The sequence below is a fragment of the Emys orbicularis genome, chromosome 21 (genome assembly GCF_028017835.1).
Source record: "Emys orbicularis isolate rEmyOrb1 chromosome 21, rEmyOrb1.hap1, whole genome shotgun sequence".
NCBI classification, from domain to species: Eukaryota; Metazoa; Chordata; order Testudines; family Emydidae; genus Emys; species Emys orbicularis.
The window spans coordinates 2712639-2727834 of record NC_088703.1 but is presented as its reverse complement, the minus strand read 5'-3'; the positions used below and the strand labels follow the sequence as shown (position 1 = coordinate 2727834).

Below are 15196 nucleotides of genomic sequence, written 5' to 3'. Positions count from 1 at the left end.
CTGGGTTCTATCCCCAGCTCCAGGGGGGGAGTGGGGTCTAGCAATTGAAGGTGGAGGGCTGAGAGCCAGGACTCCTAGGTTCTATTCCTTGGGTCAGTCTCCAAACCTCAGTTCCACTCCTGCCCCTTTGCTGTGCCAACTCTGGGGCAGGGACCCTCTCTCGCTGTGCGCCCAGCACCCCGGGGCCCCAGGCTGCTACCGTAATCCACGCGGCAAACACTTGCATCTAATTGGCGTTTCTCTTTCCCCAGGCGTCTCCTTGAAGAGGGGCGCGCCCTGCTTCGCCCTTCTCACCCCCAGGAGGCGCTGCCTCGCCCAGCACTGCATTCCCACCTCTGATGGCAGACGATTTGCACTGTGAACTGTAGAATGTGGATTTTATTTTTAACTCCCTGGCACTGAAGAAAGTCGGACAGAAAGAAGGCAGGCGGTCGATCTAAGGGATGTGGACGTGTCGGGCCATTGATTTGCACCTGGGGGACTCCGCTGCTGTTCAGTCCTGGTTTTCCTCTCTTCTGTAGATAAGAGAATCCTGCAAAATGCAAAGTGCCTTTAGGGGTTCTTATTTTATTTAACCCCACCTAATCTTTGCTTATTTTTACTATCGGAGGGGGGGTTTAAAATTGGCTCCGACTACTTTATAATCCCTCCACTTCCTTATAAAGCAGAAACTGGTCAGGAAAAACAACAACCCAACAAGCCTGTAATCTGCGTCCTGAACCAATAAATTATAGAAGGATCGTGGTGATGCCTCGGTTTTTCGCCCACAAAATAGCTACCGACTGCTTTCTTTTCTACCTGGAGATCGCAACGCGTTCTTAAAAGGTTCCCGTCCCTTTTAAAAGTGTCATTCTCTGGCCAGCGGGGTCTAGTGGTCAGAGCAGGGCCGCTGGCCGGGGGAACTCCTGGGGTCTCTTCCCAGCTTTGGGAATGGGGATAGAGACACAGGGATGTGGTTCGCCCCGAGCCAGCCAGCAGGCCAGAGACGGCCTCTCCTGAGTCTGTCCGCTGGGTCCCCCCGCAGCTATGATGCGGTTGCTGCCCTCGGTGTTTTGTTCTGCTTGGCCCAAGGGAAGATCCAAGCGCCCTGTGTCCATGCCAGCCGGGCTCCCCTTCTCTCTCGCTCACAAGCTGGAGCTTAAATCATGACCTGTTAGGTTCACTCCCTCTGGGGCACCTGGCATTGGCCACGGTCGGAAGACAGGATACTGGGCTGGATGGACCTTTGGTCTGACCCAGTATGGCCGTTCTTATGGGGACCAGCCTCAGTCCCTACTGACGGGGAAACTAAGGCAAGAGGAGGAGAAGCCACTTGCCTAAAATCCAGGGGCAAGTCGGGGGCAGCTATGAGCCTAGAACCCAGGAGTCCTGACTCCCAGCCCTCCCCCCTCTGACCACTAGACCCCACTCTCCTCCCAGAGCCAGGGATGGAACCCAGGAGTCCTGACTCCCAGCCCTCCCCCCTCTGACCACTAGACCCCACTCTCCTCCCAGAGCCAGGGATGGAACCCAGGAGTCCTGCTTGTGTAATTATAGGAGGGAGGGTGTTTTTCCGAGGGGCTGAAGCCCCCTCATACCTGGCTCCTAAAGCTCCGGTGCTGAAGGGAGCCATCCCCTACGGCCATGACGGGTTCTCAATCTGCCCTTCCCAGGTGGTGATATGGGGTGGGGGCTTCCTCTGTGTGGGGCGTGGCGCTGTGGAGCCAGATGGGCACCGATCCTGCGGGCAGGTGTTGTAGCCTCTGAAACCGACGAACGTCCCTTGTCTCTGGAATTCCTCGCCCGGTGCGCTAGATTGGTGGCAGAGCGGGGATCCCGGCCAACTGATCTCTTGTGTAAAAGAGACGTGTCGGGCTGGAAGGAACCTCGCGAGGTCTCCGAGCCCAGCCCCCTGCGCCGAGGCAGGACCACGTAACCCTACCCCAGCCCTGACCCGGGTTTGTCCAGCCTGTTCTTAGCAACCTCCGATGACGGGGGTCCCAAGCACGGAGCGGAGCTCTGCTAAGCCAGCAGCTGTAGGAGCCCAGTGTGATGTCTTCAGAGGGCAGCCAGCCCGACAGAGGCCTTGTGATGGCTAAGTACAGCTCTGCGGGGCCCTTGGCCCCTGCCCTGCTGCACCTCTTATGACGTTCAGAGTCCCACGCTGCCGCCTTGTTCCTAGCAGCCCTCTGCCTCCTAAGCCACCTGCCCGCTCGGGGGCTCCGTTGCTTTCAGCACAGGGGATGCGTGCGGGCGTCCTGCCCCTCTCCTCCTTCCTGCCCTCCCACTCCAGGCTGCAGGGGAGGGGGGAGGGGGGGCAGAGATGCTGGGGTTCCTGAATCCCCACACCTAGAGCCCACGTTTCTCAGGCAGAGCGGGGCGGGGGGGGGGATGGCTGAGGGGGCTGCGGGCACCTGCTCTGGGCTGAGACATGGGCTGCTCTGGTCCCTGAGCGACCCCCACTGCCAGCTCTCTGCTCCCAGGTCAGTGGGGGGCAGGGGCTGTGGCCAGCGCTGTGCGGGGGGGTCAGACTGGATGGTCCCTTATGGCCTTAAACTCTCCAAGTCCTGGATTGCGGCCTCTCCTGCTATTCCAGGTCTGCATCCACCCCCCCCCCCCACAAGCTCTGCCGGTGCCCCTCACTCCCGACCCGCAGCCCCCTGCTAGCCCAGCCCCGGGCTCCCCCCGCCACAGCTCTGCCGGTGCCCCTCACTCCCGCCCCGCAGCCTCTGCTAGCCCAGCCCCGGGCTCCCCCCGCCACAGCTCTGCCGGTGCCCCTCACTCCCGCCCCGCAGCCCCCTGTTAGCCCAGCCCCGGGCTCCCCCCACCACAGCTCTGCCGGTGCCCCTCACTCCCGCCCCGCAGCCCCCTGCTAGCCCAGCCCCGGGCTCCCCCCGCCACAGCTCTGCCGGTGCCCCTCACTCCCGCCCCGCAGCCCCCTGTTAGCCCAGCCCCGGGCTCCCCCCGCCACAGCTCTGCCGGTGCCCCTCACTCCCGCCCCGCAGCCCCCTGCTAGCCCAGCCCCGGGCTCCCCCCGCCACAGCTCTGCCGGTGCCCCTCACTCCCGCCCCGCAGCCCCCTGCTAGCCCAGCCCCGGGCTCCCCCCGCCACAGCTCTGCCGGTGCCCCTCACTCCCGCCCCGCAGCCCCCTGCTAGCCCAGCCCCGGGCTCCCCCTGCCCCAGCTCTGCCAGTGCCCCTCACTCCCGACCCGCAGCCCCCTGCTAGCCCAGCCCCGGGCTCCCCCTGCCCCAGCTCTGCCAGTGCCCCTCACTCCCTACCCGCAGCCCCCTGCTAGCCCTGCCCCCCGGGCCACCTTGCCCTCTATTCTCTGTGTTTGCCAAACAACTCCGGGGCCTGCCTGCTGGTCTTGAATTGCCATTTACAGCCTGTTTAGACCTCTCATTCCCAGGAGAAGGGCGCCCTCTGCTGTCTGACTGCGGTATTAACTGAGCCCGCAGCTCCTAATCAAAGCGGGGAAGTTTTATGATAGCAGCTGCAAAAATCTGATTTTGGCCTTATCACACACACACACACACACACACACACACCGGGCGCTCCCAGGCCCATGGCCTCAAATAAAACACCTGCTCTGCCACTTTCAACAGCATAGAGCTGCACCTGCTTATGCACACCTCTGACTAAAGCTGGGGATAGAACCCAGGAGTCCTGGCTCCCAGCCTCCCCTGCTCTAACCACTAGACCCCACTCCCCTCCCAGAGCTGGGGATAAAACCCAGGAGTCCTGGCTCCCAGCCCCCCTGCTCTAACCACTAAACCCTCCTCTCTCACTTGCTCCAAAGCAGCTCTCACTGCTGGCGCTTCCTGGCAGCATTTCCACAAAGGATTCCTTGGTGGGGCGGTGGGATTTTGTGTGTTGCAAGTCGCCTCATTAACCTTATCGCTGCGGCCTGCCGGTGTCCAGCTGGGTAGTGTCTAAAGGGCAGCTGCTTAATCTGGGGCGAAGTTGGGACATGCTGGTAGGCAGAGGGGCTGGAAAGTGAGGGCTGCCCATTACGGACCCAGCATCAATGACACAAGGAGGGGCATTTGCCCAGCACCCCCAGCTGGGCCCCAGGCCTCGGCAGCCCTGCCACGTTCTCCTCCTAAAGGGGGACGTTGGCCAGGCTGACCTCCTAATGGCCAGCAGCTGGCACCAGGCTGTGGCTGGGGGAGTGCCTGGTCATAGAACAAAAGGAAAACCAGTTCCCAGCACTTTTTCCCACCACAGGGTTTACCCCACTAGGCTGAGTTCGGGGGTGGTAGGGGGAGATCTCAGCACAGCCATGGGGCGGGGGGACAGGCTGCAGATTGGAGGGGCAGGGGGTTGTGTCTCCCTCTCGGGCCTAAACACGGGCCTAGCGCTAAAGGGGATCGCCCTCAGCTATAAGCAATGTAGGGGTCTAGGACACACAGCAGAGCAGTTCTGCTCCCATCCACTAGAGGGCAGTTTTATAGAGCAATCCACCCACCCACCCCCGCTGCACAATCACTGATTTCAGGGCTTGGCAGGTTGGTCTCCTGAGGGAGGAGAGAAAAGTGCCGCGCAGTCTGGGTATATTCTTAATGCAGTTTGTTCGTTGACACCGTATGCACCAGTCCAGGAGCAGAGGCGGTCGCAAACGGCATGCGCCCAGTCCCCTCCGGCAGGGATCGGAGTGCGACATCTGTGCACCATTCCCAGGGGGGCAACTTTGCACCAAAAATAAAGAGAGGAAGGCAGAACGGAAAGGCTCCTGCTGCTTGCAACAGCTCCCCCCACAAACAGGCGGCACCGGCTAAATTCACCCCGGCCGCAGTGTTTGTTCAGAGATGAAACATCTGCCCATCTGCTAAGTAAAGATTTGCTCAGCGTGTGTGTGACAGTGCTGCCTGGCGACGCCTGCCACAGCCAGAGAGACAGGTGGGGAAGGTAAAACGTTATACACACATGTGTGTGGCAGGGTTGTGTTGGTGTATGAGCATGTGTGAGAGAGAGATGCATGGCGGGCGTGTGGGTATGTGTGTTATGCACAGCTGGTGCACGTGTGTGTGTTGCATGTGTGTGCGTGTGTCGTGCATGGTAAGACTGTGTGTGTTTGTGAGGTATGTGTATGTTTGAGACAGAGATGCCTGGCGGCAGGGTGATGCATGCTGGGACTTGGAGTGTGCGTGTGAGGTTGGAGGCCTCGCACAATGGCTATCCCACGTCCCCAAGGCTCTCCTAGCGAAGGGGCTGAGCTGTTTCCTTCACACGATCACCAGTGGGGCTTGTGTTATACAAAAATATTATTTGTTGTTCCCACTTGGAGAGAAACATTCCAGTTTGGCCCGTTTCTGTCTTTTATTTTGTAAAGTTTCCTCAGGAAAAGGAGTGGGGTGTAGTGGTTAGAGCAGGAGGGCTGGGAGCCAGGACTCCTGGGTTCTATCCCCAGCTCTGGGAGGGGAGTGGGGTGTAGTGGTTAGAGCAGGGGGGGCTGGGAGCCAGGACTCCTGGGTTCTATCCCCAGCTCTGGGAGGGGAGTGGGGTGTAGTGGTTAGAGCAGGAGGACTGGGAGCCAGGACTCCTGGGTTCTATCCCCAGCTCTGGGAGGGGAGTGGGGTGTAGTGGTTAGAGCAGGGGGGGCTGGGAGCCAGGACTCCTGGGTTCTATCCCCAGCTCTGGGAGGGGAGTGGGGTGTAGTGGTTAGAGCAGGAGGACTGGGAGCCAGGACTCCTCGGTTCTATCCCCAGCTCTGGGAGGGGAGTGGGGTCTAGTGGTTAGAGCAGGAGGACTGGGAGCCAGGACTCCTGGGTTCTATCCCCAGCTCTGGGAGGGGAGTGGGGTGTAGTGGTTAGAGCAGGAGGGCTGGGAGCCAGGACTCCTGGGTTCTATCCCCAGCTCTGGGAGGGGAGTGGGGTCTAGTGGTTAGAGCAGGAGGACTGGGAGCCAGGACTCCTGGGTTCTATCCCCAGCTCTGGGAGGGGAGTGGGGTCTAGTGGTTAGAGCAGGAGGGCTGGGAGCCAGGACTCCTCGGTTCTATCCCCAGCTCTGGGAGGGGAGTGGGGTGTAGTGGTTAGAGCAGGAGGACTGGGAGCCAGGACTCCTCGGTTCTATCCCCAGCTCTGGGAGGGGAGTGGGGTCTAGTGGTTAGAGCAGGAGGACTGGGAGCCAGGACTCCTGGGTTCTATCCCCAACTCTGGGAGGGGAGTGGGGTGTAGTGGTTAGAGCAGGAGGACTGGGCGCCAGGACTCCTGGGTTCTATCCCCAGCTCTGGGAGGGGAGTGGGGTCTAGTGGTTAGAGCGGGGGGGCTGGGCGCCAGGACTCCTGGATTCTATCCCCAGCTCTGGGAGGGGAGTGGGGTGTAGTGGTTAGAGCAGGGGGGCTGGGAGCCAGGACTCCTCGGTTCTATCCCCAGCTCTGGGAGGGGAGTGGGGTGTAGTGGTTAGAGCAGGAGGGCTGGGAGCCAGGACTCCTGGGTTCTATCCCCAGCTCTGGGAGGGGAGTGGGGTGTAGTGGTTAGAGCAGGAGGGCTGGGAGCCAGGACTCCTGGGTTCTATCCCTGGCCCAGGAGGTGGGGGATTGTTAGTTTGGGGGAACTAGCAGAGAGCAGGAACCTGACCTGACATACGTTGGCCTGGCTGGGTCAACCCAGGGGGTCGCAGCACCCTTACCAACGCTGCTCCTTTTACACTGAGCTGCAGACCCACGTACAAAGGGAGGGATTGATCCCACCTCCCCTAGCGGGGTTATCTCAGGATTCCCCCAGCCTGCCGCTCCCCATTCCCGCTGCCCTCGCCCGCAAATCCCAGGCGGTTTGTGCCTCGTCAATTACCAGAACAAGATCTAAGCTGCTGGGATTTCATAAACCGAACAAATCTTGTATTTATTATTGTCATTTAGTAGGTGCATTACGGCAGTGCCTAAGAGCCCTGCTCATGGCCCAGGCCCCCACTGTGCCAGGTACGGTACGTTTTTATTGCTATTAGGGGTAATACGGTAGCACCCAGGTGGCCCAGTCATGGGTCAGGCCCGCACTGTGCCCGCCACTGTACAAACACAGAACAGAGTTGGCTCCCGCCCCAAAGCACTTCCAATCGAAGGTCTTGTCTACACTAGAAAGTCATGACACAACCCCCCTGAGTGTGGACAGATTTTTAAAGGTGTGTGGGTATTTAATTCTCATTCATTGCAAGCCAGCGTTATACACGCGCTCTGATGACCTATCTGTTCCCGCGTGAGACGTACCAGGCAGCTTGGCCCAGATCCTCAAAGGTATGTCGTGGGAGTGACATCATACAACTCAGCACAGAGGTGGGTTAACTTGCAGGCCCTGAACGGTGGGAGTGCCGGATCTCTGGGAAGAGAGACCAGCCAGCTGGATGCCTTCCTCGAATCCAGCTGCCAACCTCTGGCTGACCAATCTGAAGTGGCAGGAAATAAAAAACAAGTCCGGCTTGTTCTGGGCCCAGGGACGGGCGCTGACAGGAGGAGGCCTCCAAATGGAACAGTGAATAAGTCAATTACATACGGAATTCACGGGGCAACGGACAAGCAGACTCTATCACAGATGCATAGGTTCCAAGGCCGGAAGGGCCCACTGTGATCACCTAGTCTGGCCGCCTGTACAGTCCCAGCCAGAGACCTGCCTCCGAATAATTCCTAGAGCAGATCGGTTAGAAAAACATCCCGGCTTAATTGAAAAACGGCCAACGAGGGAAAATCCACCATGCCCCCTGGTCAATTGTTCCAATGGTCAATTACTCTCACCGCTAAAAAGATGCGTATGCTTTCGTTCCATTCTGAATTTGTCTGGCTTCAACTCCCAGCCATTGCATAAAAGGATGATAAGGCTGGTTCTGTCTATCCCCATATGTACATCTGGAGCTAATCTAATCTATCTATCTATCCCCATACACCCCCTCTATCTAATCAATCTATCTAACCCCATAAACCCCCTCTATCTATCTATCCCCATACACCCCCTCTATCTAATCAATCTATCTATCCCCATACACCCCCTCTATCTAATCAATCTATCTAACCGCATAAACCCTCTCTATCTATCTATCTATCCCCATCCACCCCATCTATCTATCTATCTATCTATCTATCTATCTAATCAATCTATCTAACCCCATAAACCCCCTCTATCTAATCAATCTATCTAACCCCATAAACCCTCTCTCTCTCTCTATCTATCTATCCCCATCCACCCCATCTATCTATCTATCTAACCCCATACACCCCATCATCCATCTATCTATCTATCTCATGGGTTCTCAAACTGCGGGTCAGGACCTCTCAGGGGGTTGCGAGGTTATTACATGGGGGGGGGGGGTGTCACAAGCTGTCAGCCTCCACCCCAAACCCCGCTTTGCCTCCAGCATTTATAATGGTGTTAAATATATAAAAATGTGTTTTGAATTGATAAGGGGGGTGGCACTCAGAGGCTTGCTGTGTGAAAGGGCCCCCCCAGTACAAAGTTTGAGAACCACTGGTCTATCTCATCCTGGCACCCAGGTGCAGTAAGTACCGAGTGCATTGTCTTATCTCCTGACTTTTTGTTTTAAAACAATCTTCAGCTCATTTGGCTGGTATTGGACCTTCCCCCCCCCCCCCCCTTCCTCCGGATGCGAAATGAAGTGACATCAGCAAGATCGTCTCGGTTTTTGTCTGGGGTGTGGAAGGAAATATGTGCAAACGCAAGACCAGCACCTGCTTCTTCTACTTCCCTTTTCTCCTCCCCACCCTCTGCCCTTCCCCCCTCCCCCCTCCCCAAACAGCCCTTTGCTTACTGCAGCCTGATGGCTTGGAGAATTTGCTCGTGTGTGTGTGTGTGTGTGTGTGTGTGTGTGTGTGTGTGTGTGTGTGTGTGTGTGTGAGAGAGAGAGAGAGAGAGAGAGAGAGAAACTGAGAGGCGGGCATGTGGAGGGGTATCATCCTGCTCCCATACCCCTGCCCCCACCTTGAGAATCTGAGTTTCTCTTCAGAGTTGTCTTGTTACTTTTGTTAGTATTATCATAGAACCCAGAGACAGGCCCAACTGAGATCAGAGCCCAATTGTGCCAGGCGCTGCACAGACCCCGACCGAGATCAGGGCCCCGTTGTGCCGGATGCTGCACAGACTCATCTTGAGAAACCATCTTTGCCCCAGACATTTTACAGCCTTGAGAAATGAGGTAAAGGAAGAATCACTATCCTCATTTTACAAGTGAGGAAACTGAGGCATGGGGCAATACAGTGCACCGCCCACGTGCTCGTGTCATGCACGAGTAACTCGACCAAGAGTGCGCAACTCATTCAAGAGCTCGTCCCGCTGCCAGCGTAGCACTATTCCAAATGCTAGTGTCACACACGACGCACCCTGTCCCTCGGGTATCACTCATCCAAGGGCTGGGGTCACACATCCGTCACAGGGTAGCTGGCTTGTCGCTGACTCACCCCCTCACCCAACCTCTGGTGTATGACGAGTCTCAATGTTCGTGTCACACACTTGAGCTGTAAGTGGCTGGAGCCTGAGTGTAACTCATCCTTGTGCACGCCATGCGTGCACGGTGCATGTCACACTCAATTTTCATTCATCCAAAGCCCCAGCTCCTCATGGGTCCTTTCTTTCTTTCTGTCGTTCTTTTTAATCAAGGGAAATGTAGCTTAAAGGACAATGCAACACACACACGCAAGGGGTGCTAGCCCGGAGGGGTGGGGGCTGAGCAGGGATGGTTTGGGCTGGTCAGTAAGATGGCTGGTATTGGGGGTAACACAAAATCAGGGCCCCTTGAGCTGCTCAGAGTTCTAAGCAATTGCTTCAGCGGCTTCTGCTCACCGCTACACACACACACCACATCACATGTGCGTGAACACAGCAGCCTTACACACACACGTGTGTATACACCCAGCTGCCTTACACACACACACACACACACACACATATTCACCCAGCAGCTCTACACACACACACACACATGTATTCACCCTGCAGCCCTACACACACACGCGTGTGTGTGTGTGTGTGCATTAACACAGCAGCCCTACACACACAGACACACACGCGTATTCATCCAGCAGCCTTACCCTGACACACACACACATGTATTCACCCAGCAGCCTTACCCTGACACACACGTGTGCATTAACACAGCAGCCCTACACACCACACACACACACACACACACACACACACACGGTGTGTATTCACCTAGCAGCCCAGCAAACTCCTGATGCTCCCAGTTCTCTACAGGGAAACTGACCACACAAACGCCCGCCCCCCCCCCCTTCCTTAACCACCCTCGGCTGGGTGGAGGCAGCGGGGGGGGGGGGAAGCAGGAAAAAAAAAAGGCCGGGTCCCTTTAAGAGCCCCGGAGCATGCGCACGGCTGTCAAAAGGGAGGGGCGGACCCCCCTCCTCCAGTCCGCGCCCTTTCCATTGCGGGACGCCCAGGCGGGCAGAGCGCGGCGCCGGTTGGAGACAGGCGAGCCGGAGCCGGGACCGGGACGGGCCACACGCCGGCCGGTGGATCTTGCAGCCGGGCTTCCCCGCAGCGCCCCCGCCGCCCCCCGGATCCGCTGCGCCTCGGGGCCGGGGCGATGCCGAGCAGCCCGCGGGCGGCCGCGGCCGGGCAGCCCCGTGGAACGTCGAGACGCTGAAAATTGTTACATCGCGTTCGGAAGTTGGAATCCGGGGCGCGGCGGAGCCCGCCGCTGCCGCTGCCCTCTGCCCCGCTCGGGTGAGTGGGGCCAGGAACGGGCGTGGGGCTTGGAGCCGGGGTACCCCCAAACACCCTTCCGCTTCGCATGCGGGGTGGGTTGATTTCCCCCCCCACACACACACTGCAATGCGCGGGGGGGGGGCATGCATTGATCGCTAGTTAAATTCTAAATACCAGTTCTGAAGGAGGGGAGAAAACGATACAATTAAAGGTCCCCCCCCTGCTTGCTTTGAAAATACCCCCCCCTTCCATTAAGGGGGGGAGTAAACTTATGTAGGGCGCATGTGGGGGGGGATTTGAATTCAGGTCTGATGGGGGAAGGCTTGAAACTTCTCATGGGTGGACTTGCGGGGTTGAATTCAAGTTTGGAAGGGGAGGGGGCTATGATCCGATTAAAGGGGTGTCCTGTCTCTTCTCTTCCCCCCCCCTCCCCCTTTTCCCCCTCCTTGGTTTGAACTATTTTCCCTGTGCATCATGGCGGAGGAGGGGTGTGAGTGCCCAAGGGTTGAAACTTCTTGGGTGGATCTGGGGGTTTGAATTAAAACGGCCAGGAACAAGCTCTAGAAACTACTCGCTGTCCGGAAGCAGCAACAGCGCGCACACACACCCAAAAAAAATAAATCCATCTTGCTTGGGGTGGGTGGGGGCTGGAAGAAAGGGGAAGTGGTAGATTGATTTTCTTTTCTTTGCAGTCCTGACTTGGGTGTCGGTAGCAACCAGCTGCTCTGTTGACTGGGGAGGGGATCCATTTCTTTCCTTTCCCAAGCAAACTGGGGGTTGGTTCTGAGTCTCTTTCTGCCTCCTGGGTTTAAAATGTGGGCAGGGAGAGAGACTCCTGCGAGAATCAGGGGTTTGTCTGAGTGTGCCGGGCAGTAAAACACCTGTCCCCAGTTCTCTCCAGTGTCTTACTGGAGGTTAAAAACATTAAATGCAATCTTCCTCCAACTCCCAGCCCAGCTGTTCCGCTTAATGGGGACAGAAGCTTCTGGGGTGGGGGGGGGGGAAGCCACATGTGCAGAACTGGGCAGCTGGCCTGGCCCCTGCCTTTTGAGTCACTTTGCAGGGTGGAAGAGCTTGATTGAGTCAGGGAACCTATAAAAGTTGGGTTGGGTCTAGCTGCCGGGTGGGGATTCCCTCTGGCTCCTCGTGGGGGCCATTTTGGAGCTCGGAAAGCAGTTCCTTTCCGCTGTCACACGCTGGGGGTGGGACAGTTTTTGGAGAGTTGGACCCTGATGTAGCAATTTCTGAGGCTCAAAGGTCTTTTGCTGGTGCAGCAAGATCAGCTCGCGGGGAGTGTGGGGTTTGAAGGACGACTTTAGAGCAGCAAAAGCCCTAGTGTAGACACAGTTATGCTGCCCCCAAAAAACCCCAACAACCTGCAGTTGGTATGACCTATTTTGTTCCGGGGATTGGCATGAGTTCTACGTGCTGGTATGATAATATATAGCTCTTATCAATCTAGAGCTTTTCGTCAGTCGATCTCAAAACCTTTTCTGAAGGAGGACAGGATCATTATCCCTGTGTCTGGCTGGGGAAACTGAGGCACAGAGGGGTGGCAGCTCAGCAGGCCAGTGGCAGAGCCAGAAATACTGGGGAGGGGGGGAAGGAGCAGCTGAAGCTCAAGGACTGAGTTGGCACAAGAACAAATGGGAATAAACTGGCTGGGAGGAAATCAGAATGTTTTTACCAATCGGGGGGGGGGGCTTTGGAAGAGCCCCCCAGCGGGGGCTGTGAGGGCAAGCAACCAAACTGGCTTTCATAGAATCATAGAATATCAGGGTTGGAAGGGACCTCAGGAGGTATCTAGTCCAACCCCCTGCTCAAAGCAGGACCAATCCCTAAATGGCCCCCTCAAGGATTGAACTCTCAGCCCTGGGTTTAGCAGGCCAATGCGCAAACCACTGAGCTATCCCTCTGGAGTCTGAGCCGTTTATGGGTGGGATTCTGTGACTCGGACGGGAAAGGGACTCAGTGCAGAGTAGCGGCTTAGCGGGGGGCGCCTAAAACTGTTTCTGATTGCCTTGAACCGAAATCAGGCCCTCGAGGGACAGGGTCCCGCTAAACCAAAACAAGATGCTCTTAAAGTGTCGTGAGAGTCGTCCACATGGGGCGGGGGGTGTGTGTGTCTACACTGGTCCCATTAAACCGGTTTAACGAAAAGGGTGCAGGCTGGTGTGGCATCAAGAAGCCAGTTCCCACTGTGGAATTTTGAGATGCTGAAATTGCTACAGTATGTTCTGACGCTCTGGAGGCAATCGGGCTCCGAGTTTGTTGCCTGCCTCCCCTTGGTTCCTTTTTGGCAAAAGGAGGCTTCCTCCTCCCATAGCTTGGGAAGGACAGACTGACGAGGAGGAGAACTGTTCAGGATGGGACTAAGGGGGACAGACGCCAGTCCGTGGAGCCACTGTGCCCTGGGGGCGAGGCAGACCAGCCCAGATGATGGGTATTTTCCATCTCCCAGCTCCTGGAAACTTCCCCTCGAGTTTGACCTTCAAGGCAGCTCTGGGCTTGTTCTCTAAGAATGTCTAATCAGATGCTGGCTTAGCAGGATCCCAAGGGGGGATGGGGGCTCTGCTCCCCAGGCTAGCCAGGGACTTGGTGGAGAAATTGGCCCTTTCCCAGCCCCTTCCCCTAGGGTAGCAATAAACAGCTGGCGTCAGAAGCTGCGTTGAAGTGCCCCAATGCCCTTCCTGTACTTTTGGGGTAATCCTGGCTTCTTTGCCGCAAGTAGGTGACCAGATGTCCTGATTTTATAGGGACAGTCCCGATTTTTGGGTCTTTTTCTTATATAGGCTCTTATTACCCTTCACCCCCTGTCCAGATTTTTCACACTTGCTGTCTGGTCACCCTAGCAGCAAGGCCGCCACTGATTTCAGTGTGAGTTAAGTGTTTAAATACCTCTTGAGGATCCGGGCCAGGGACCCCAGTAATGGCGTGACATTTCCCTACGCTTTTGCATTTGGTGAAACTAGCTACAGTTCTGCTTCTGTCCTCAGAGGTGTGGGATCCCTTCCTGGTTTGCTGTTAATATCTGGCCTCTTACGAGGAGTGGTGGTTAGGATGGCTCAGGGCTCCTAGTAGGGGAGGGATCGGGAGTCAGGACTCCTGGCTTTTATTCCCAGCTTTGGGAGGGGAGTGGGGGGTAGAAGTTGGAACAGGGAACTGGGAGGTGGGACTGTGGAAACGAGACATTGATTGTATGACCTGCTGTCCCCTCTGCCTCTGGTTTTTCCCACCTGTGAAATGGGGGAGTTGTTAAAGAGCTTTGAGATCCTCTGTGATCAAGGTGGGTGAAGCGTTGCTGCATTGTACGCAGCCTGAATGCTTTGGAGGGCCTCGGTTTCCGTGTCAGATTTGTTGTTAACACTCGCACCTAGGCACTGACATGCTTGGCCTGCTTCTTCCTTTGCCCCAAGGAGCTTCCCATTTAAGAAGACAAAGGGTGGGGAGACAGTGTTTTCCCCCCATTTTACAGATGGGCAAGACCGAGGCCTCGAGAGCTCAAGTGGGAATTGTTGGCAGGGCTGGGGTATGAGCCCCGATCTCCTGGATCCCGGCCCGCCCACCCTCTGAGTACTTGTGCCTTGCAGTTACCTGCCTCGGGGTGGGGTGGAGTGCAGGAAGCGGAGTTGAGGCTAGCCAGATCACAGGCCCCTGCGTTGCACTTGACTTCATCTCGCTGTGTTCCTTCTCCTCCAGCCTTGTATGGACTGTACTGCTCGCCCGCAGCCATGGGGAAAATGCTGTCCAAGATCTTCGGCAATAAGGAGATGCGGATTCTGATGCTAGGACTGGACGCGGCCGGGAAGACTACCATTCTTTACAAGCTGAAGCTGGGCCAGTCGGTCACCACCATCCCCACCGTGGGCTTCAATGTGGAGACTGTGACCTACAAGAACGTCAAGTTCAATGTCTGGGACGTGGGGGGCCAGGACAAGATCCGCCCCCTGTGGAGACACTACTACACGGGTACCCAGGGGCTCATCTTCGTGGTGGACTGCGCCGATCGCGACCGGATCGACGAAGGCCGACAGGAGCTGCACCGCATCATTAACGACCGGGAGATGCGAGACGCCATCATCCTCATCTTCGCCAACAAGCAGGACCTACCCGACGCCATGAAGCCCCACGAAATCCAGGAGAAACTGGGACTGACGCGCATTAGGGACAGGAATTGGTATGTCCAGCCCTCGTGCGCGACGTCCGGGGAAGGACTCTGCGAAGGTCTGATGTGGCTGACATCCAATTACAAATCCTAATCCCGGCTTTTTATACCCACGCACGAGTCTCTAACCAGTGAAACCTTATTCAACCCCCCACCACCCTATAGCCCCATCCTCCCCCACTCATCTATTTGTCTCTCTCTCACTCTCTCAAAATTGCCGGTGGGGTGGGACTGGATCCCTGCTATGGTACCTTGGCACCCACCCCCTAAAATGGGGGGCCTAGGGTGTCATGAATGCTTTTTTTTGGGGGGGTGGCTCTTTAGATCTGAATGCAGGCCACTTAGCCTTTTTTTCCTCTCGTTTGATTGTAAATCCTGCAGAGTTTA

General features: G+C 56.9%; 1 protein-coding gene across 1 annotated transcript; it reads left to right on the top strand.

Moving 5' to 3' along the window:
- Positions 1–10602: 10602 nt before the first annotated feature.
- Positions 10603–14913, top strand: LOC135893039 (ADP-ribosylation factor 6-like). Its single transcript, XM_065420831.1, has 2 exons — positions 10603–10662; positions 14344–14913. The coding sequence occupies exon 2, from the start codon at positions 14376–14378 to the stop codon at positions 14901–14903; it is 528 nt and encodes a 175-aa protein (XP_065276903.1). The 5' UTR covers positions 10603–10662; positions 14344–14375; the 3' UTR covers positions 14904–14913.
- Positions 14914–15196: the final 283 nt, after the last annotated feature.

What these genes read in the sequence shown, in the direction of transcription:
- LOC135893039 (XM_065420831.1), top strand. Translation starts at nt 14,376, where the DNA reads ATGGGGAAAATGCTGTCCAAGATCTTCGGCAATAAGGAGATGCGGATT.